General features: G+C 48.4%; 1 protein-coding gene across 1 annotated transcript in view; it reads left to right on the top strand.

The window, feature by feature from the left end:
* Positions 1 to 3,229, top strand: part of FAM78B (family with sequence similarity 78 member B) — a 77,072-nt gene extending 73,843 nt beyond the window's left edge. The window contains exon 2 of the mRNA XM_032317225.1: positions 2,483 to 3,229. Within this exon, the coding sequence (XP_032173116.1) occupies positions 2,483 to 3,005 (523 nt within the window). The 3' untranslated portion in view covers positions 3,006 to 3,229. The remainder of the gene's footprint in view (positions 1 to 2,482) is intronic.
* The last annotated feature ends 18,951 nt before the right edge of the window (positions 3,230 to 22,180 follow it).

Genomic DNA, 22,180 nt, shown 5'->3' on the forward strand with positions numbered 1-22,180 from the left:
TCAGCCAGGTACCTTTGTTTTGATGTGATGAATAAGAAACTTGTTTTATTTCTCTATTCCACAGAATCGTCTAAGAAAAGGGTATCTTCCTCCTCCCCCAAGACAGGCATAAGAGTGCAACTTTACTGTATTATCTCTGTTTGCAGAAAATCTGGACCCAAACTAAGCTTTGTAAATTTCCCACATGACTGACGTCTAGAACCCTGGGCTTAAGTCTGCTCACATAGCTCTAGGCAGGAAGGTAAGGCCAAAAATAGGAACTGTAAAGACTCAATAGACAAAGTTTTTTAATCGACCAGCAAGATAGCCATTCCTGAGAAGGACAGTGTTATACCAGAATCAAAAACCAAGAACACACCAGAATGAAAAATTCCCCAACCAATATGCCACAGTTGGCACAGTGTCCAAGACGGAAGAACAAGTACAATTTGGTACTGCTAAGAATGCTTGTCCCCCCCCCCCCCGTCCCCGTCCCACAAAGGAACCAAAGGAACCCAAAGCAGGCCTGGTTACTGCCACCTAAATGGAGAACAGAGTTGAGGCAACACAGAAAGTAAATGCCTGGTGACTTAATTAACATCCCCACACTTCAGCTGGGGGCAAGAAGCTGATTTCATAAACCCTCCAAGCAGATTGGGTCTCACCTGACCTCTGACGCGTATATGGTCTCATCCCACTCAAACAACAGTGACGTCCCTCTGTACAGTGAGACACAGCTGTAGTGTTATTGGGGAGCTATTCATCGGCGCAGCTACAGTGAGCGTGTACAGCAAAGTGGGCTCCCTCTGACTTTCTACTTGAGGTCATTTCCTCTTCTTCATTTCTGCCAGTCATGACATACTGCAGCTATTCCCAGCAGTTACCAGGGGCATGGAGACAAGAGAAAAAGTTCTTGCAATGGTGGGCCCACCGCCTCCCCAGGCAGCCCTGCCTTCCCTTCTCTTCAGATTGGGGCTGACTAGTACAGGGGTGCTGTGGGGACCAGCCAGTGGCAGCAATTAGTGTCGCTCAGTCTCGGTGTGACGGTAAAGGATGCTGAGGCATTTTAGCCTCAACTTGACAAGGGAACTCTCTCTTAAGCCATTAGTATAAAGCCCTGTAGGATCTTCTGTCACTTCATAAGAGGAAGAACTTTCTTTCAAACAAGGCAGCCACGTCTTAGCTGATGAGTGGAGCATCTCATTTTTTTTTTAATTATTAAATTCTTCTGCAATGTCACTGAGAATCACTCCCAGTGCCAGCAGTGGGTATATGGAGAATGCATAGGCAGCCTCTGCTGACTAAACTTCTGCTTGTATTTGGGTTCAGTCCAGCTCCCTGGGGCTGTTCTGGGACCTGCAATCACACGAGACAGCCTGGGTCCTCTCCACTCTGGCTCTCTCCAGAGGAGGTGGTAAAATGGAGTGGTCAAAAGCATGGACTCTGGAGACAGATAATTCCCAGCCCCACCTTTTACAATCTGTAGAACCCTTGGTGTGGACTTTAACATATTTAAACCTCCATCCTCTTGTGTACAAGATAGAAATAGAAATTCATGTATCTTTTGGGATATTTTGAATGTACTTAGCACAGTGGTTGGAATAGAGCAAGTGTTCAATGAGTATCAGCTGTGATGATGATGATGATGATGATGATGATGATGATGGCGGCAATGATGACAATGGTAGTGATGATGAAAAGAGGGGAGAGACATGGGTAAGATCAGGAGCAGCCAGGAGGAGTAGCGAAGTATCCAGAATGACAAGTTTGCTAAGCTAAAAAATTGGACTTCCAGGCTGGACCTGAAGTCAGTGGGATAACATAGTCAGAGATTATGTATGCCAGCCTAAGGCACAACATTTGCATTGAGGTGGTTTTCAAGGTGACCATGATTTCCTTTTGGTATCAGTTTCTACATCTGTTTGCCAAGTGCTAGATTGGCCAACGACTAGAATTTTAGCAACCTTCTTTGTTGAGTAGAAATTCTACTACTGTGATTTCTTGGGAAATTGGTGTAACCCTTAACTCTGCTCCTTTTGCCCTCCTTTCCACCTGATACTTCCTTCCAAGTACATCAGATTTCACCACCTCTTCCCAACAAACAAACCTTACACACACGCACACTTCCCAAGAAAGTGGTTCTTGCAATGGAATACCTCTAATCAGCTGATGACAGTTCCACCATCTGATTACAATTCCACCATCCCAACGAGTTGATGCCTCCACGGGGCTCACAAATGCCTCTCTGAGCTTTCTATTTCCAGTTGGACCAGCTATGACTTTATTTAACTTGTTTAGTATAGCTTTTTAATCTTTGTGTTGTTCTGATTTGTCCCTATTTAATACCAAAGCATCACAGCATAGAATTTTTCTGACCAGAATTCCCCTCTGAACTTCCCATTTTGCCCAAGTTGACCATGTTAGTAAGTGGTGAACATTTCCTCAGTTTTTAAAAAATTCATTCAGCCTCTTCTTTTCTTGTGCATCTCTTCTGCTTTGCCAGGTCAAGCTGGGAACTACCTGACTTGAGGGAAGGGAGAGTAAAAGCCATCAGTGACTCAGATGGGGTGAGCTACCCTTGGTACGGGAACACCACGGAAACTGTGACCCTGGTTGGTCCCACGAACAAGATCTCCAGGTTCTCCGTCAGCATGAATGACAACTTCTACCCAAGTGTGACGTGGGCAGTACCAGTGAGTGACAGCAATGTACCACTGCTCACAAGGATCAAGAGGGACCAAAGTTTCACTACCTGGCTGGTGGCCATGAATACCACCACGAAGGAGAAGATCATTCTACAGACCATCAAGTGGAGGATGAGGGTGGACATTGAGGTGGACCCTCTTCAGCTCTTGGGGCAACGGGCTCGGCTGGTGGGCAGGACTCAGCAGGAGCAGCCCCGGATCCTGAGCCGGATGGAACCCATCCCCCCTAATGCACTAGTGAAACCCAATGCCAACGATGCCCAGGTCCTCATGTGGAGGCCCAAGCGAGGACCACCTCTGGTTGTGATCCCTCCTAAGTAGACACAGACTGGCCTGACTGTGTGTGGAACACATGGCGCTATGACACGCAGTGAGGTTGCCAGGGGTGGCAGGAGCCAAACTGAGTTTCTGAGCCAAAGCAGACCTCTTGGTTTGCCAGCCTTTGCAGCCACTTACGAAGAGCAGGCCTGCTTCTGGGGCGGCAGAACCATAATCCTTAGGAAAAGTCCCTTCCTTTTAGGAATAAAGAAATCACTGATTTGACAGACTTGCTGTGATTACCATGCAAGTAGCCATATTTCGGAGCTGACCAGGATGATTCTTTTACCTGAACTATTGACCATTTCTTTCCTGTGAGATGCAGGGGATGGAAACAAAATTAAACAGTGCCTGTGGCAAATGCTGCTTTCCAACCAATTAGAAGTGGGAGTGAAAACATCCACACCAGGTGTTTGTAAGACAGACAGTCCCGCTGTCTGACTAGAGGGTACTTGGGGAAGGGGGTGGGATGGAAGTCGGGCGGTGAAGAGAATGGGGAGAAGGAGGAACGAGTTGCTACTACAAAGTAATACCTATGAATTCATTAGTAGACAATCAGATCTTCAACATACTCAGTGGAATGAAAGATGCACCTAGAGAATTAGAGATACATTGATATTCACTCCATTCTGAAGGGGAGGAGGGCACCTCCTGGGAACTGTCCAGAGTTCTGATATGAATAGACAGATGGTGCCTCGATGGTTCCATCTACCTACCTCTTTCCAAAATTTGATTTTTCCGAATATCTTTTTTTTTTTTAAGATTTTAGTTCCGAATATCCTTAATCACAGTATTTGGATAGACAGTTCCTGTATTCTGCACAAGCTATGATAATTGGGGACTTCACCATGTTCTTTGGTGAAACGTTAATTGTGATTTTGTTTACAGCTGCTTATCCTGTTCCCATTACCAACTCTAAATTTACAAAAAGATAATTGCTTATAAACCATGGAATCCACGTAGGATTTTGAGAACATTTTAACAAATAAGAAGACTATTTTCATTCTTTCAGGGTCTTTTTAGCTTCTGGATGATGTGAACATACAGAATGCATATGCCTATGTACATGCCCACATGCAAGCATACACGCCAGGATGCTGATAGCCTGACCAACACAGGTGCCAGCAGTCCCTACACATGACCTTGTAGCCTAGGACATACACTTTATATATGTTTATTTTAGCTCGAGTTCACAGAAGCTCAACTTTAACTGCATGAGCTTTTGTGAGGAAGTGCCTCATAATGCTTAACTTCAAAGCTCTTTAATGAAAATCTGAGCTTCTCACGTTGTACAATGGCTGAGATCCAACTAACAAGGATGAGAGACCATATTTCCTTTAGTTAGGCCACCAGCAAACATTTTAAGAGTTTCTAGTCTTTTTTTTTATCTTTTTTTTTCTTAGATTTTATTTATTTATTTGACAGACAGAGATCACAAGTAGGCAGAGAGGCAGGCAGAGAGAAAGAGAGAAAGAAGCAGGCTCCATGCTGACCAGAGAGCCCGATGTGGGGCTCAATCCCAGGACCCTGGGATCATGACCTGAGCCAAAGGCAGAGGCTTTAACACACTAAGCCACCCAGGTGCCCCAAAGAGTTTCCAGTCTTTGCCATTAGGATTCTTTCAGCTGTTCTAGTGTACGTCACCCAGAAAAGAGCCTTTCTTTTTATTCTCAGTCATGCAAATTGTGGTACACACACACACGCATACTCATACACACACAAGGTTTCTTCATTTAAAATCCCCCAAGGAAAATAATTGTAAAACTGTCACAATGTCATTGTAGATTTTATGGATAGATACTGGCAGCCTAATTTCAGAGGTGAAAGAGTTGAAGTTCAGAGTAATTATTACAGTCCTATGGTTGGCTCCAATGATATCTTCTACCAGAGTTTCAGAATGAAGAGGAAAAAACAGGAGGACTTTTTCATTACTTTTCTTAAAAATACAACCAAATCTAATTTCTTTCAGGTTCTAGTCCCAGGGAATGGTGCTTATTTGCAAGAGAGGGTTAACAGATCCACTCGAAATCCTGTAGTGTTAACCTCACACCCCAACCACCAACCACTCTCTTATAGATGAGTTATTGATGGCAAGCTGAGCTGTTTGTAACAGCACATTAATGACACATCAGTGACTCACAGAAGACCTAGAGACATTCCATTTAAAAATAATTCAGTTGTTACATTTGGATTCCACTGTCCTTCCCATACTTCCTTGTTTTTTATGGGTGCTCCAAAGAGCTCCATGGCTGAAATAAACTGCCTATTTTACACGCTGATGTCTGAAACAACAAACTGTCTCTCTGATTGAATTAGACGCCACCTTTATAGAATGCCTGGACACCAATCCTGGAATCCAACCCATGCGGCCCTATGCTAAGAAAACCTGGTATTTAAAAATCCAGAATTGCAACAAACTGGTTAATGAGAAATGACCATTGTACAAAATCCTGTACAAGATTTCTCTTTTTAAATTCCCCTTGCCCCTCCATTAAAACAAGACATGACTTCCACAATCACATTTACATTTAGTGTAACTTTTTCAAGGGCAGATCTGTAGAACACAAGGGGCAGCATACACGGCTAGACTTATTCCTGCTGAAAATTTGCACTTTGCAGAGTTTGAAAAGAAATGACCTGGCCAGTTTTCTGGAAAATTATATAATAACAAAATGAGAAAAATAGAGAGGAGAGTGCTTATCAAAGTTAAAAGCCCTTGGGCAAATATACATTATGATTATTGTTGTGATACTATTGTGAGCTATGCAGTGGGTCTCTTGGTCTGGGAATGCGCCGGCAGAATGCTCTATTGCCCTGCAGCCAATAGTGTTCAAGTTGAAGTCGCTTTGCATGGAGACAATCCTTTTTCTTTTCTGAGATCCTTCCATCATTACCTTTCAGCTTAGTCAAGGTACTGCCAAATGAAAGCTTTCCAGCAAGAGAGAAGTCACCTTGAAATCTCTATTGGGGTCACCCCATCATCCCATCAGGCATTTCTTCCCCTGAGAGTCCCTTGAGGTCTGATGCCAGGGGCCATCAGGCCATCATCAAGGCACTGAATGGCCATCAGGCCATTCAGTACCTTGATCAGGTTTTAGTTGGGTGGTCTCAGGGCTATTCTTGGATTCTGAACACACACATAATTGACTGGTGGTACAAGAGCTTTTAATTCCATGTAGGAAACAGCATTTTGTCAGGTAATAGATCTTAAATGTAGTCGCCTTTGAGATCTTTTCTTCCACAATCTCAAGGAAATTGAGGTCCAGTTGAAATAGCTCATCTATTCAGGGTCACAGACCTAATTAGCAACAGAGCCAAGAGAGAAGAGCCTGGGTCTCCCAAATTTCATTCCACAGCATGCGCACACTTACATGAGACCCAGAGTCCCCTCCAGTGTCTGCCCCTGGGCAATTTACCCTCCCAGCACTAGAGACAACTGAATTCCCCCTTTAAAAAATAGGGTGAAATCTTCATTACCATTATGTCAAAAAAAAAAAAAAGAATATTCCAGACTCCCTCTTATCCATGACAGCTGTTTTGAGATTGAACTCTTAATCTGGACCTTTTGCAGCATGGATTTTAATTCCCGGCTCAGTGCTTTGGTCCACAGTGCACGGGAAGGTTGGAGGCTAGTCCTCTTGCCACCTCCCATACCATGGGCTTTTTACAACCCCTTGTCTCCTGGTGCTAGGGATGATAGCTCATAGGGCAAAATCACATTCTAAGCAGCAATTCTGTGCAGTAAAGTAAGAGAACTGTGATTTATAGAGTATTTTACTAAAGGCTTATTCTATATGCCTCTTCTCGTCCCCAGACAGTCTTGCAGGGAGTAATTTTGTTGTTGATATTACTGTCCCCATTTTAGAGACAATAAATTGAGATCCAGAGGGGCTAAGTGACTTACCACGGGCGCACAAATGGGAAATGTCAGGAGCTAGAATTCACACTGGGCCATTTGGCTCCAAATCCCACGTTAAGACACTGTACTGCACGCCCCCTCCCCCCAGGCATTCCCTGCCTGGAGGGCACCAAAGAGGAGGAAGCAAGGGAGAAAGCAAGTCACTTTCCTCTCCACAGCCATGTAGTCCCTACCAGCTACTGAGTGGACATATTAAAATTAAGAGGACAAACCCTGTTTTCTTAGGCAGAGAACCTTGCAATCCCCAGGGAGACTGTCCCCAAAAATGCCTCTTAAGGACTGCAGGCTGGGGGACCTGCTGTCACTTGGCAGCTCTCAGCACAGTCCTGGTCATTAGTAGAGGAGGAAATCTGCTCTCCTGGTCTCAGAGCCCCTTCAATAGCCCATAAGCATGAAAAGAAAAGGAAAGTGTGCATCCCACAGCTGGGGTCCCAGCTGAGCAAGACCCTGCCAGCCACCATCCCTCCATGTGGCAGAAGCAGCCCCCGGGGCAGAGGCAGTGCACACACAATGGCTCTCTGAGCTCCGGGTGGCACCTCGAACATTCTTGTTAGAACGGAGGGCACAATTAGGCATTACCAGAGCCAGCTCCCAACTGAGCTGCAAAGAAAGATGTAAACACACACACACACACACACACACACACAGACCCACTACACTCTCACACTCCTCAAACTGAAAAGAAAATTAATCAAAAACCCAATGAACGCCTGAACTCTGTAATTAAGCCTAAATGATCCTCAGATAGAAGGGAGCTGAGTGAGCAAGCTCAGTGCACACGGATATTTTTACCCCAGAGTCTTGTTGCCATTAATTTCTTTTGAGATCTTGAGTACATCTGGTTCCAGTTTCCCAGTAGGACATCTGCCTCTAGAAGGCCTGCAGGGGACTTGCCAGCTCAGAGGCCAGAGGACAGCCAAGGTTATCTGGCCATCCTCAAACACTTTTATGGGAATGCGTCTGGGTTGCTGAGGACCATGGCCGTGCTCTCCCACCACACTTCACCCCTACCCATGGATCCCACCGCTAACCTCAGCCCTGCTAACCATTCCCTCCGGCCGTACCATGCTTCACAGTTAATAAGAGGTTTTTACTGTCCTTTATGTAGAGCTCTGTGGAAGACAGGAAATCTTAGTTCTGGCCTAATCTTTCTATCCTTCGTATGAACAACAACTCCCCTTTGGTTAGTATGTTATACTTGACACTGCACAGTTACAGAGATTCTGTCATTTTGTTCTCAATGATCCTGGAAGAGCTGCCCCCTATGTCCCCATTTTACTGATGAAGGATTGGAGGAGAAAGGTCAAGTGACCTGTCCAAGGTCACCCTAATGTTAGTCGTGTGCGGAGGATTTGAGCTTCCGTCGTCTGGCTGCATGCCTGCACTCCATTCTCACGGAACATTCTCTCCTTGTTCAGTGAGAGTATTGCTGTCTGTCCGTCCCACCACTGCTCTTCCCCGGGTGGGGCTGACTGACTAGGAGAGGGCATCTGCAGGAATGCAGGCTTTCATCCTTTGTGATTGGTCCCTGGATGCGTTTTGACAAGACAGAGCTCTCCTGAAGAGTTTGGGTTCAACTGTCCCAGGCTCCACGCCTTCAGGTGATTTCTCTCCTACTCCTCACTGGAAGGGAGGCCCATTTGGGGGCTCTGAAGTTGCAGGCCAGAGCCAAGGCCCTCAGCGTGACTCGAGATCCAGCTGGTGAACTAGACCTTCAGCAGATCATTTAATTCACCCGGCCTTCCATTTCCTCTGTTGTTAACTGAGCCACTAATACAACCCAGCCAACATCACAGTCGTTCTGAGGCACTGTCACATTGGTAGAATCACAGGGCCCAGAGCTAAATGCACGATCTCAAGTTCCACCTCCTGGGAAGCCCAAAACCATTTCAGGGAAACCGACTCTGCCTGCCAAGCCTGCCGGCCTTCAGTGGAGGGTGGTGGGCTTTTACCACCCCCACCCCACCCACAAACACCTTGCTGGAGAGGCCTGCACCCTGGCAGTCAGGAAAAGAAAGGAGACTTCTATGTAGCCCTATAGAAAGCAACAGTGAGCAGAAGTCGTAGCTGCAACTCCAACAAGCCTTTTGGAAAGGAAAGGGGGCTGAACATCAGATCTGGGCCAGACTTGAAATCCCAGCACACTTTGCCTGGGTTAAGCCACCTAGAAGAGCCAACCAGGGACAGAGGCACTTTTCCTGTTGTGAGCTCAGGCAAGAGATATAGAGGTGGAAAATTATGATAATAATAATTTTACACACACACACACCCCTACCTTTTTGTGGGTTTCCACTGATACAGAGGTAGAAAATAATTATATATATACTGTTGGGAGTGAGGCTTTCCCACCGCCCTGTCTCTACACAGTTTCCGATGCCCCAGATCTTGGCTAGGACTCCACAGTTTGGAGGTCGCACTACAGATCGGGTTCTGAGGGTACACATGAAAGAGGATATACTTCTTCAAATGTTCCACCCCTCAGGCTGCCCCACTGCATGGCAGCCATGTTTGGTTATGGCCCCTCTCTCTGCCCACCGTGCCCGCGGTGGCACCATTCCACATGGCCCCACCTGGGCCGGCCACACAGCTTGCCTCAGGACAGCTTCCCAAGGCCCCCTGGCCCCACCGGGAGCCAGGACCACAGGCCCTCTGAGGAGAGAGGTACTCTTGCCCAACTGGGGAGTGGTCCTGAAGAGAACCGACCCGCTTTTCTCACCAGGATAAGTGTGAAGCCAGGCCTCTGGGCAGCAGGCCACAGGGCCACACGCAGGAGCCTGTCCTCCGCCTCCAGGCTCTGAGGGGTCCTCAGCTAACCCAGAACATGTGGCGCAGTCCTTCACGCGACTGAGTGTGGGTCAGAAATGCCTGAGAGAAGGGAAAATAGACGCTAGCATGACAGCCCTGAGGGGAGAAGGCCGAGACCCAGAGCAGTGGCCCAGCTGCTCTCGGACATCCCCGGGGACCATGGGCGGCTCGGGCCGTGCATGCGAAGCATTCGAACAGCAAGACGGCTGCATGGGCAGCTGGTCTGAGGCTGGCCCAGGAGCCCCCAGGGCTCTGGGAACAGGGAGGAGACAGGAAGGAAGACAGAGTAGTTGGCCTCAGGCCGGGCCCAGGAAGAGGCTGAGTCAACCAAGGCACTCAGGGTGCAAAATCTTCAGAAGGCCCTAGATGCGGTGTTTGTGCAAACACCGACTCTGCCTTGCTGAGAGGGAGGACCCCCCGGTGTCTGCCCGGGACGCCTGGCTTCCCTCAGCCCACTCCCAGCCCTGCGCTGGCGTCGTCTACGCGCTGCCTTCTTCTCAGGAAGGGAGGCTGGGGGGCGGCTGCCGTGAGATCCCCCGGGATACTCATTCTTCCAGCAAGTGTTTATTCGGAGCCGCTACTATGTGCCAGACTAAACAGAGGCCTTGCCCAGTGGGAGACACGGGGCTCACAGGAAGCTCTGGGCACCACTCGCCCGCTCTGGCGCCACGCATCACGAGTCACCCCCGTTTAGCGAGCGCTCCCTCGGTCTGCCTGGAAGACGCCTGTCCGGCCCCAGGACTTGCCGAGGACAGGTGAGGTGACAAGCTGCATTCTGTCGTCACACTGTGTGATCTCTTCCAAGGAAAGGCACCAGGGACAGCCGACAGCCGCATCCATACCTCCCGGGCTCTGGCGGCGGGAGAAACAGCTGGTTCTCTCTCCGGCTGCTCCTGTCCCTCACCCCACCCTCCAAACCAATTAGAATATTCCACACAGACATGATCCAATGAAATGTTAATTGGAAAAATAACAGGAAAGATAATACATGCACTTCAGGCTGAGAACTATTTCATTAAACTGAGCTTTGAAAGCAAGACAGCCAATTAAATTATTTCCCACTTCACTCCCTCACGTACCAGAAACTATAGAAAGCGATTACTTCTAATTAATTAGGAAAGAAAGAAGGGCCCTGCGTAGGCATATCAGATGAACGGGGACCGAGGCTCTACGCCACCCCGCCCTCCCTGTGCAGTGCGCGTATGCATACACACGCACACGTAGGTGCACACGCATGCACACACACACACGCCTCCGGGAGGAAGACTCGTCTGCTGTCTGGCCTGAAGAATTTCATGGGTCTTCCGAAAACAGCACAAAAAACACCTGCTCCCAAGAGTCACTCACAAAATCAAACAAAGGAAAACGCCTTCTTTGGGCACATTCATCAGAAGGGAGAGAGGGCCTTTGTTGTGAGAGAACACACAGCTCGAAACTCAGCTGGAGTCCAGACTTTTCGCAGCACAGAACGATCTTGTCTCTGGGAAAGAAGTAGGCACTTCCCAAGCCAGCTCCCTCTTTCTAATGCTCAGGAAGGTGCCAGGCACCGGGAGACCGCTCCTTTTGAACGGACGGTAACGTGCAGTCTCATGCGAGGCATCTTCATGTTCCCACCTGTGAAGCGGGAAGAAGGCCTGTTCTCAGGGCCGCAGTCACCACCCCTCTCAAAGTTTTTAAGGCTGTGAGAACATACTGGCAGAGTTTCCTTGGGGAAACCATGCAGTTCGAATATTTCCTGTACGAAAATTACACGAACCCAAAGTCACCCTTATTGTAGAGCAAGTCGAACATGTTAACACATGTTAACATAACATGAACATTGTAATAATGAATGGAATGGTCCTATAAAGCAGTCGTCACCAGGATGTGACTTTTGCACACAGGCTTCGCTCCAGTATGGTCTATGAGCAGCCACAGCTCTGAGGTTGTCTCAAGGCTTCTGCCCACCTGTGCCTGCCTCATGTCCCATCATCGGCCATCATCTCTCACGTCTGTCATTGTGCGCCGTGCAAGATACCAAGGGCCGGCGGAGCCTAGCCCCATCGGTGCCCCTCACTTACTGCAGGACGAGGAACGGGCATTGTAGACGGTAGAGCACAGCAGCTAGTCTAGAGTCTAGGAACAGTTTCTAGAATGGCTTATCGGCTATTAATGGCTTATAGGCTATTGTACATATAATGAGGTTGTTTGCAAACTTCAAACAACTACAAGTAGATTTGACAACAACCTCTGTAAGAACTGGGGTTTTGTTTTCTTCCTAAAATTGAAACCATGCATACATTCTGAAAATGCAGCCGTGTTCATTTGTTCTCAGAAAAACTTGCTCTGCCGTTACAGCTTCGCATCCCTGTGAGCAAAGGCAGTGTATCAAAAACCCAAAGACACAAAGCAGAAGAAATGATCAGGGAAGAAAGAGGAGGAGGCCTGGTGCTTGGATTTGCCTCGGGGCAACTCCTCTTTCCATGCATTCAAAAATATTCTTTTTATTTGAAAGATTCAGCTCGCCCCCTTCTTCAGGACCACAGTGATTATATAGAGGGTTACATACAAATACCCTCCCCCACACAAAGACAGTGGTAGCCAATTGTCTTCAAAAGGAAAACGGACTGACAACTTCAACTGAGTAGTGTAGGCCTACACTCAACAAATTTTAGTGCATTTGGAGCGTGCATCCAGGCACAGGAATATGGGGTAAGCCACAGGGCTTTGGTAAGTCAGCAAGTCTTGCAAATCTCCTTGTGCCTTGATGCTGAGAATCAAGGCCATGGGGCTGGGTTGGGGATGGGGGTTCTGGAATCCCCACCCATTTCTTTATCCCTTTGTGGCTTGCTGGTGGGTTATACCTAGGTGTCATCTGGAATCCCTTAATATTCTTTTAGTTTTTAATCATTTTTTAAGACCCACATAGAAGCTATAGACCATCTTTACTGAGAAATGCATATGTAAAGAAGTTCCAATAACTTTGCATAAAATCGCAGGGTCTTCGTCCTCTTGACATCTATTTATAAAGCCCAGATTATAAACACCTGCTTTTAAGGAATGACACTCTTTGGTCACTGTCTTAATGCCCATCTTATTTACATGTTTCCATGTCCACATACAGGTCCCCTGGTAGGACAAGGCACGTCCAGCAAGCAGAACCACATGGCAGAGACTAAAGAGGAGGAAGGAGCCATGGCTGGTGGTTCTAGAAGCGGAAGACCTGGACAGCTGATTTCCCATGAAAACGAGTGCCATTCTGTCTCCTCGCCGTCCTGCCACCCCATGACCTGTAGCCCCTCCTACCCCACGACGGGTCATGCAGCACTCCCCATGGACTGGCTGGGCTGGCTGCTCGGCCCTCGGTGGGCTGCGCTGAAGTGGGAGCTGTGCCTGCCGTATCTTTGTGTGTGAAAAGATTGGGTCCATCCAGATCTCAAGTCCGTCCCTGACCCTCTAAGTGAAGCTGCCCAGGGAGAAAGAGCTGGTCAACCTGGACTTCAGACACCTAACATGGCCCAGCCCTGGTTTCCAGACTCGTGCCTTCCTTCCCTACGCTTTTGGGTGGGAAACAGCGGGAAGGCGTGTCTCCCCTTTTCCTACCTTCTCTACGTCGGGGGGCCAATGTGGATACTCTTCTCGAGATTTCTCTGATCCGTGGAGCCAGGGCCAAAGCAGTCCTGTTCCCCTGGCATGACCAGGCTGGGTGTCTTCAGGGGACCAAGGGCAAAGTGCATGTCAGCAGGACTGATGGGGAAAGGGGAGAGCCACCCTAAGAGGGCAAAAACGGTGTGCATTATTTTATTTATTGGGTTATTGATTGGCTTGCTTTCTGGTTGATTCGTTTAGGAAACCTGTATTTATTATACAGCAGAAAACCCACTTCCATCTTTGAGGGATTCAGCCCCAGAATCTGTCTTCTTGGCCCCGTAGAGCACAGTGAGTGACTCCTCTCTGAAGCCACAGATAAAAGGGGGGGGGGGATTCTCTCTCTGTACCCAAACACTTCCACCCCAACCTGATTTTCAGCCAGAAGTAGGGTTAGAAACCACCAGTTCTAGTCATGATAAAGCCACACAAATCAGCAAATAGAGGGTCAGCTGTCCAAGTAGAAGCTCCCAGCAGCCCGTCCCCTCTCCCCGGCCCTCTATGCATTGTGGGGGGGCATCTCGGACCTAGACTTCTCCTTCTGCTCTGGGGCTGCCTTCCAAAGGCCACAGGCACATGAGAGATGCCTGAGGAGTTTAAAAACCATTCATACCCGGTCCTCTCCCCAAACTCATTACAGCAGAATCTGGGGCTACAGCCTGGACGTGGGCGTTTTTAAAAGTTCCCGTATGATCCCAATGTGAGGCTAGGCTTGGGAAGCGCTTCTAGTGTTTTCCCCTCCATCCCTCCCGTCCGTTCACATCCTTTATCCTCTACTTCCGAAGCTTTCTGCCTCGCCAAGAATGGGAGCGGCCACTGGGGAATGAGAACTCTCTTCCCACTTCTCCAGCCCCTCCTCCTCACTCTACCCATCCGGTCATCCAGCCTGGGTAGATCCCCAGAGAGTTGGCAGGTCCCAGCATTTTGCAACCCCAAGGCTGGTGCCTGCACCCAGCCCAGGGGCTCTCAAACCGGGTCCAGCTTTCCTAGGAACAGAAACCTACTCCCCGCCAGATTCTCTCTCCGCCTGCCCTGGACTCCCCAACTCCAGAGGTTTAAAGGGCACTTTGGTGACTCCGAATCCCAATCCTGATGGGAAGGCCTGTGCTGAGTGCTGTTGACGCCGGCCGTTTCTGCAGAGCCGCCTGAAGTGAATGAGGGTGACCGTGACAGAGGAAGGAGTCTCACCCCCCCCAAGCCAATCCTTCCCCCAACAACTGCGCGGCATCCAAATCCCAAAGGGCTGAGAAGCGACATCTCCCCCTTTGCACTTACAAGCTCTCCATTGCTGAGTGTGAGTGAATGCGTGTGTGAATGTGTGCATGTGTGTGATGTTCATGTGCTGCACAAAACCATCGAGATCATCTATAGAGATATTCCATGCTCACAGTGGGCCCAGGTGAATTCTGTATTAGATATATACACCAGAATTCTGTATTAGGTATAAACAAACTGTTTTACACACACACACACACACACACACACACACACACACACACAGAGCCTAGGGAAACCTGGGATGTAGGAAGAGGTGTTTTTTAGTACTCCATCTCCCTCATCGGGTAATTTCCTGGGGCGAGTACTAGGCCACACACACCCTCCGCTGCCCAGCCTGTCCCCTCCTGCGTCCCACCAAGCCTTCGTTCCCCCGTTCCCCATTAGACAGAATGTCCCTGCCCTACGTCCCATCTCTCAGGGTCCTCCTCTCTGACAGGTGACAGACGGTTCAGTCGGTGGGTGCTGAAGAGTTGAGTGTTATCCCTTCCAGGTGACATGTATGTTTTAATTGGGGCTACAGATAATGCCTTAATCCGAAGGAGAGGCTCTCACGGTGAGCATCTCAGGCATAGCAGTGGGCCAGTAAGGGAGATTATTTTTTATCAGGGGAGCTTTTTAGAGCACCCCCCAACCCTACCTATCTCTAAGATCAACCCTTCATAAGTACATGAGCACAAGAAAGGACACGGACCTAAGTACAATATCCAGAATGTTGACACACCTCCCTTGTGTTGGCCCGAACTTTGCAAATGAAAAAATTAGAAGAAGGAACAGCTAAATTAATTGAAACCTCACTGGGAAATGTAGCCTGTATTTCACCGGCCGCCAGCCCCCTGGCCCACCCCCACCTTTGTTCCCTCTCCCTTCTGCTCCTTCTCTTTTCTACGACCACCCCCATCCGTTAATTTACTCGAAAGTTTCCTCTCTGTGTCCCCCTCCCCTTCCCCCTCCAACAAATGTATTTCCTTCCCTCACTGTTTCCCGTTTGGAATTGTGCTGTTTTTCGGTGTTGTCTGGACAAAGAGCAGGTGAAAAGCATGAGCATGTGTGTATCGCTTGGAAGAAAGAGAAACCAGGTATTCTGCTGCAGTTTGGAGAAAAAGCCACCGGAGGAAGAGACGAAAGTTGGCTCTGCAGAGTGCCTTAAAAATGACTTTAATTAGGAAATTCTGAATCGTCAGTCTTTGGATGTTACATAAACTCAAACAGATGTTGCATTTCACTTCTCTGGGATTAAAAAAAGTTAAATACAGTATGTATTCAACAACAAAGTATCTTCTCTCTTTAATTTGGTCATTAAAGATGCAGCGGCTGGGTTTTTTTTTAAAAGCCTCAGGGAGGCCCCAGAACAAGTAGCTCTGGGACGTAGGGAGGACAGATGCAAGGGTCCTGCCCACTAGGACGACTGGTGGGCTAAGGCCAACTGAGTGCTGCGAAACTGGGGAAAGAACATTCTAGAAATCCAGAGGGAAACCTTGCCTTTCATCCACTCCGCACCACTACTCCTCTCTGGGGCACCCTTTGGCCAGTTTCTGCTTTGCCTTTGCTAAATGATTTTCCCTTAGTTCAACACTTGCCTCCTAGGATTCTACTAAAACAAGGTAACGTGAAGAGTCTGAGCTCCCAAAGGCAGTTAAGTCTTCTGGGGTATTGCCTTCTCTCCCTCGAGTCGCATTTTTTAATAGTCAGACCTAGCTCAGCGACAGTGGGAAGTGTCGTTGGGATGGAGATCGTGGCGTGCATGTGGGCTCAGAATACTCTGCCGGCAGGAAGGAACAGAGGAGCATAGCTCTCCGGCCCGGGCCGGCCACTCCACCTCCCCAGACCGCTTCCCCCGCCTCCTCCTTGCCCTGCTCTTCTGCCAGAAGCCAGCACCTGGCTGGCAAGTGCTTGGTGTCACCGGGCTGACAGCCGTTCTTTCTACTGGACCTTTTACTCAGAGCTATCATGGCTGTTTGCCACAAAAGATGGGACCCTTCTGGGGGTGCCTGGGTGGCGCAGTCGTTAAGCCTCTGCCTTCAGCTCTGGTCATGATCCCAGGGTCCTGGGATTGAGGCTGTCTACTCAGCGGGAAGCCTGCTTCTCCTTCTCCCGCTCCCCCTGCTTGTGTTCCCTCTCTCGCTGTATGTCTCTCTGTGTCAAATAAATAATTACTTTAAAAAAGAGAGAGAGAGATGGGATCCTCCTGAGGGACCAGCAGTTTTGAGAGGGCTAGGAGACGAAATTCTTATTTGTTCTCTCTTTCATTCTCTCTCTCTCTCTCTCTCTCTCTCTCTCACACATACACACACACACACATATTCAAAAGAGGAAAAGCAAGGAGACCTGGATACTCAAAGAATGGTAAATAGTAGTTTCCACTAGTGAAAAAAAAATTTTGTCTATCATGCATCTCCTGGGGCAATGGGGGGGGTACATTTTTAAACATAGGTATTTATAACTAGGACACTCCCCCCAAGTGAGCCACACAGGACATGAGCGATTCCATGGGAAGCAACCTTAAAGGCACATTTCAGAAAAGGGATTCCTGCATCTTATCCATTAAGAAGCATAATCCCCCAGAATAAATAAATAAATAAATAGTAAATAAATAAATAAATAAATAATAGCAGAGTCTGAAGTACATCCTGTGAGAAAGGGCAATTAGCATATTTTTCCTAATTCATTTAAGAAATAAACAATGCCTGGCAATGGCTGAACACACTGTGTGTGTGTGTGTGTGTGTGTGTGTGTGTGTGTGTACACGTATAAAGCTCCAATATACGAATGAGGGTTGGGAACATAGTGACAGTTGAGGCAAACTTGAAAATAAGTGGCATTTCTTTTTCACTAAAAGAAACTGTAAAATTCTATATTAAAATATAATGGTTTAGGGAGGCCTGGGTGGCTCAGTGGGTTAAGCCGCTGCCTTCAGCTCAGGTCATGATCCCAAGGTCCTGGGATCAAGTCCCACATCGGGCTCCTTGCTCAATAGGGAGCCTGCTTCTCCCTCTGCCTCTGCTGGCTTGTGCTTTCTCTCTCTCTCTCTCTCTCTCTCTCTCTCTGACAAATAAATAAATAAATAAAAATATTTTTAAAAAAAATAAAAATAATAAAAAATATATATATAATGGTTTAGAAAAGGAAACAACGATGTATCTGGTTTAACACACACAGAGACAGACACACACTTAGAGAAGAAATGTGGAAGAACAGACAGTATTCCAACAATATTTATTGTCAACTATGTGAAGAAATGGTACAACCTGCCTAATCAACTTATGGTACAAATAGGGTCACATTTCTTTTATTTTTCAAATTAATTCCCTAAATTATCTTTGGCCCTGTTAGCAGAGGGTTCAATGACCCCTTCTTGAGGCTCCTCAGCCCCCCCACTCCTAATTTCTCAGGAACCCTCTGTCCCAAACTCATCCCAAAGAGCCGAAACTCCAAACAGGAAGAACACGGCCATGTTGACCCATTCCTGCCTTCCCTTGCCACCCCACTAGCTGACGGAAGGTGCCCAGGACACAAGTTCTCACCCCGGTACGGCTTTGGACACCATACTTTGCTCACTGTTCTCAAAGAAAAGCGATGCCAAGAGTGCTGGGACCAGAGGCCCTTCTAAAATCCATCTCATGGGACGCCTGGGTGGCTCAGTTGGTTAAGCGGCTGCCTTTGGCTCAGGTCATGATCCCAGCGTCCTGGGATCGAGTCCCACATTGGGCTCCTTGTTCAGCAGGAAGCCTGCTTCTCCCTCTGCCTCTGCCTGCCTCTCTGTCTGCCTGTGCTCACTCTCTCTGACAAAAAATAAAAAATAAAATAAAATAAAAAATAAAATCCATCTCATGTTGAGCTGAAACCAGCTTCCTTGCAAATTTCTCAGCCTCTATGTTGCACCCAGTTCAACAACCTAATGTCCTGCCCCACCCCCGCCAAGCACTCTTTCTGCTCTGAGCCCAGGTATGGGTCCCTTGGAGATCCCCACGAGTGTCCCAACTTCAAACCTGGGGAAGGGGAATTGGCTCTCATTCCCTGTCTTACAGAAAGGCCCGGGTTTCCTCGGCCGGCCGATCAACTTCAGGCCATGCCCCCTCCCTGAAGCCCCTACTTGCGTAAGTAAGGAGACCACCAGCACGATCTGAAGAGCAAGAGATTTATTATTTCAGCCAATATTCATTAAGTGGCCAGCACAATCCAGACACTATTCTAGATGCTGAGAAATCCTCAGGATCACACAGACAGAAACCCATCCCTCCCGGAACTGCCATCCTAGACGAGGGAGAGAGACCCAATAGACATAATGAATAAGGAAATTACATGTTATGGGGTGCAAGGTTCAATGGGAGGGGAAAAGAACAGAGAAGGGGGATCAAGAGCTCAGGAAGAGCAGCCTCCGGGTGCTTTTCTGTCTGGGCCACGTGCCACGAAGCAGCTGCCAATCACATTTACTAATAACAATAGTAATTATGACCTCTCCCACTTAACCTATGCATCAGGAGGCGTCCCAGGCCAGGGAAGGCTTGAGATCTACACTTCACACGTTCCAGCGCAGTCTCAGGTTGACTGTCTCCTATCTCAGCAACTCATGGGGCCTTCACTGACTGCTGCTGAGAAAGCTGAAGTGGCCCCTGAGGGTCACATGGGTTCTAAGCGTCAGGGTGAAGATTCCAAGGACACTGTCCTCATGCCTTGTGTGATGTTCCCGACGCACGCAGAAACAGCACAAGACATGAAGCTGGAAGATTCAAAACTGAGACCCAGCATTGCCTCTTACTAGGTGTACGGAACCTCGGAATGTTCCCTGCAAACAGAAGATAAGACTGGATGTGAAATTACATCATAAATCAGAAGGCCTGGGACAAATGACGCTTTTGGGCAACTCCGCGGGCTGCCTCAACACTCCATGTACCTACTCTCGGTGTGATTCATTAAGTAAATAAATATAATTAAAAGGAGTTATTTTTACAGCATGCTGTGCACAGCTCCCAAAGCAATCCTTACTCAAGTTGGAAAAATTAAAACAGTATATATTTTCTGTCTGTAAACTAATTATCTGATTCCAGTTGGGTTCAGAGCAAGCCCACCTGTAGGTGTTCCGTGAAAGCACGCGAGTGACCACACGGAATGTGCTGAAGCAGCGCCAGGACACGGTCCCTGCCGGGAGCTTCTGAGTACCCTGTGTGGAGGAAAGGACATTCGTGTGACAGATCCCAGGGGTGTGTGTGTGGCGATGAACAGCCAGTTGGATGTACTTCCCCATCGCAGGCCTCTGGCTTCCCTCTGTTATCTCAGCCACCGGAGAATGTCCACCACAGAGATGAAAGCAAAGGTCACACTGGCCTGAAAGGCAGCTGGTCCTGGGCCCATCACTCTGAGCTAGGAAGGAAGACTGAATTCACCTTCTGGGAAAGCACAGAAGATAAAAACCATTGGCAGGAAGGTGTCCCCCAGAATGCATATGTTGAAGGCGTATCACCCAAAGAGATGGTATTTGGAGACTGGGAGGTAAGTAGGTTGGGGGGGGTATTTTAGTCTTGGAGACGAGATCAGGTCATGGATGAGGTCATGGGGAAGGAGCTTCCATGGCGGGCGTGGTGCCCTTATAAAGGGACGGAAAGACCCCAGCTCACTCTCTTGTACATGCTCTCTTGCGTGCTCTCTCTCTCTCTTCCTCGCCCATATGAGGAAACCAGGAAGAACTCCCTCACTAGAATCACACCATCCGACCTCCCTGATCTTGGACTTCCAGCCTCTAGAACTGTGAGAAGGAAATGCGTGTTGGTGAAGCAAGCCAGTTTATGGTGTTCCCCTAGCGGTCCAAACTAACTAAGACAAGAGGCATACTCTCTTTTCTGAAATGGTTCATAGAGCTGCCAGATGTCGCCTGCTCTCCTCTCCCCTCAGTCAGGGTCAGAGACTTTAGAACAATGAGGGAAGACAGCAGGTGGCCTTTTCAGCCATCCTTCAGCCATACCTCCCAGCAGAAGTATCCCTTCCCTGCTTCTGCAGTTCCTCACTGTCAAGATTCGAGGAAGTGGGACAAAACCACCCAAAGCACAAAGATGCTCGATAAGCCCAGGGTCAACATGAAGGAAGCCGCAAGTCTCATTCTCACGAGGAAGGACAGAGAATGAACTGAGATGGAAGACAAAAGAAACTCCAAAAGAAGCAAGAAGCGGGTGGGAGATGCTAGAATCTCAAAGCTCGTAGTTTCTAAACGAAAAAATCAAGTGCACAGCCTGGCAAAGACACAAAACAGTTTAACAGACTCTAACCGCAAATCCTGGAGCTTGTCTGTGTCTGCACCCGACAGCGTGGTCTGAACGCAGCAACTGCTCAGTCCGGCGAGATTATCTACATTGAGGATGATGGGAACCAATTATTTTCCTATCACCAAGCAAAGACAGAGAGAAATGGGTTCCAGCCGAAGCTGTAGGGATCTTTTGTTAAGATTCTGAGAGAGTGAAAAATGGTCTTCAGCGGGGGCTGTTCCTCCCTTCCTAACACCACCCCCCCACCACCACCAAACAGAGGGGTCCGCAAGGCAGCAGCAAACACAGCAGGCAGGAGAATCTGTCCCTGGGCACTTCTGAGTTGACCTGGGCTATTTCTTCTGACTCTCCATGTGGTAAACAGTTGGTTATAAGGACCCCCCAAGTCCCATGGAGGAGCAGTGTCCCTTAGTAGGAAACAGAACTTGGGGGAGGTAGGTCTGAGGTGGTGAGTCACTCAGCAACCACACAGCCTGGGACCCCAGGGCAGGGAGGCCGCTGCCAAAGCAGCGGGAGAAAGCAACCAAGCTGACTGGAGACCACGACCCCGCACCGCCTCCTTCCCTTGAAGGAGAGATCTCCCTGCTGGTGTGTGCGCAGAGACAGAATGCAGGGCCTGAGAACAAGGACATTCTTATATTCCATTTAACACCCTGTTGCCAAGTCATGCTAGGGAAATGCTGCCTGTGATGAGCAGGCCCCTCACAGAACAGGGCATGGGGGGCCCACTCAGTTGGACACACCTCCCAGGAGCACCTACTATGTGGGAGATGGGAAGAGGAATAGAACACTGCCCGTTAGTACCAAGCCCCCAGAGGAGCCCCAGAGGAAGCCTGTGACCGGAGCCTGGTAGCGGGGTGTGAATCCTCCATGAACGAGGACAGGGGCCCCAGAGTCAACGGAGCAGAGGAGCTGCCCAGCGATTTCTTCTGCAGCCCCCAACCACTATGCAGAGTCCCTCAGTGGAGGTATAAGAGGAACCTCCCTTCGGCCCCAATTTTCAGCCCCCAGAAATACCCAATCCTTCATTATTTATTCAACGTACACGTTGGGCACACCTGCTTTGTGCCAGGCACTGTTTTAGGGGTAGGAGACCCAGTGGTGAACAAGGCAGGCAAAACTCTGCCTTCGGGAGCTGATGTTCTAGTTGGAGGTTGTGAGTGATAGATAATAAAGAAAAATCGGTAAGCAAAACAGAGGCTATGTTAGAGAAAAGTGCTTTGGGGAAGAATAAGCAGGAAATGGAAATAAAGACTGATGGGTTTCAAATAGGATGGTCAGGGAAGGTTCACGGA

This window comes from Mustela erminea, chromosome 17 (assembly GCF_009829155.1).
Source record: "Mustela erminea isolate mMusErm1 chromosome 17, mMusErm1.Pri, whole genome shotgun sequence".
Lineage (NCBI taxonomy): Eukaryota > Metazoa > Chordata > Mammalia > Carnivora > Mustelidae > Mustela > Mustela erminea.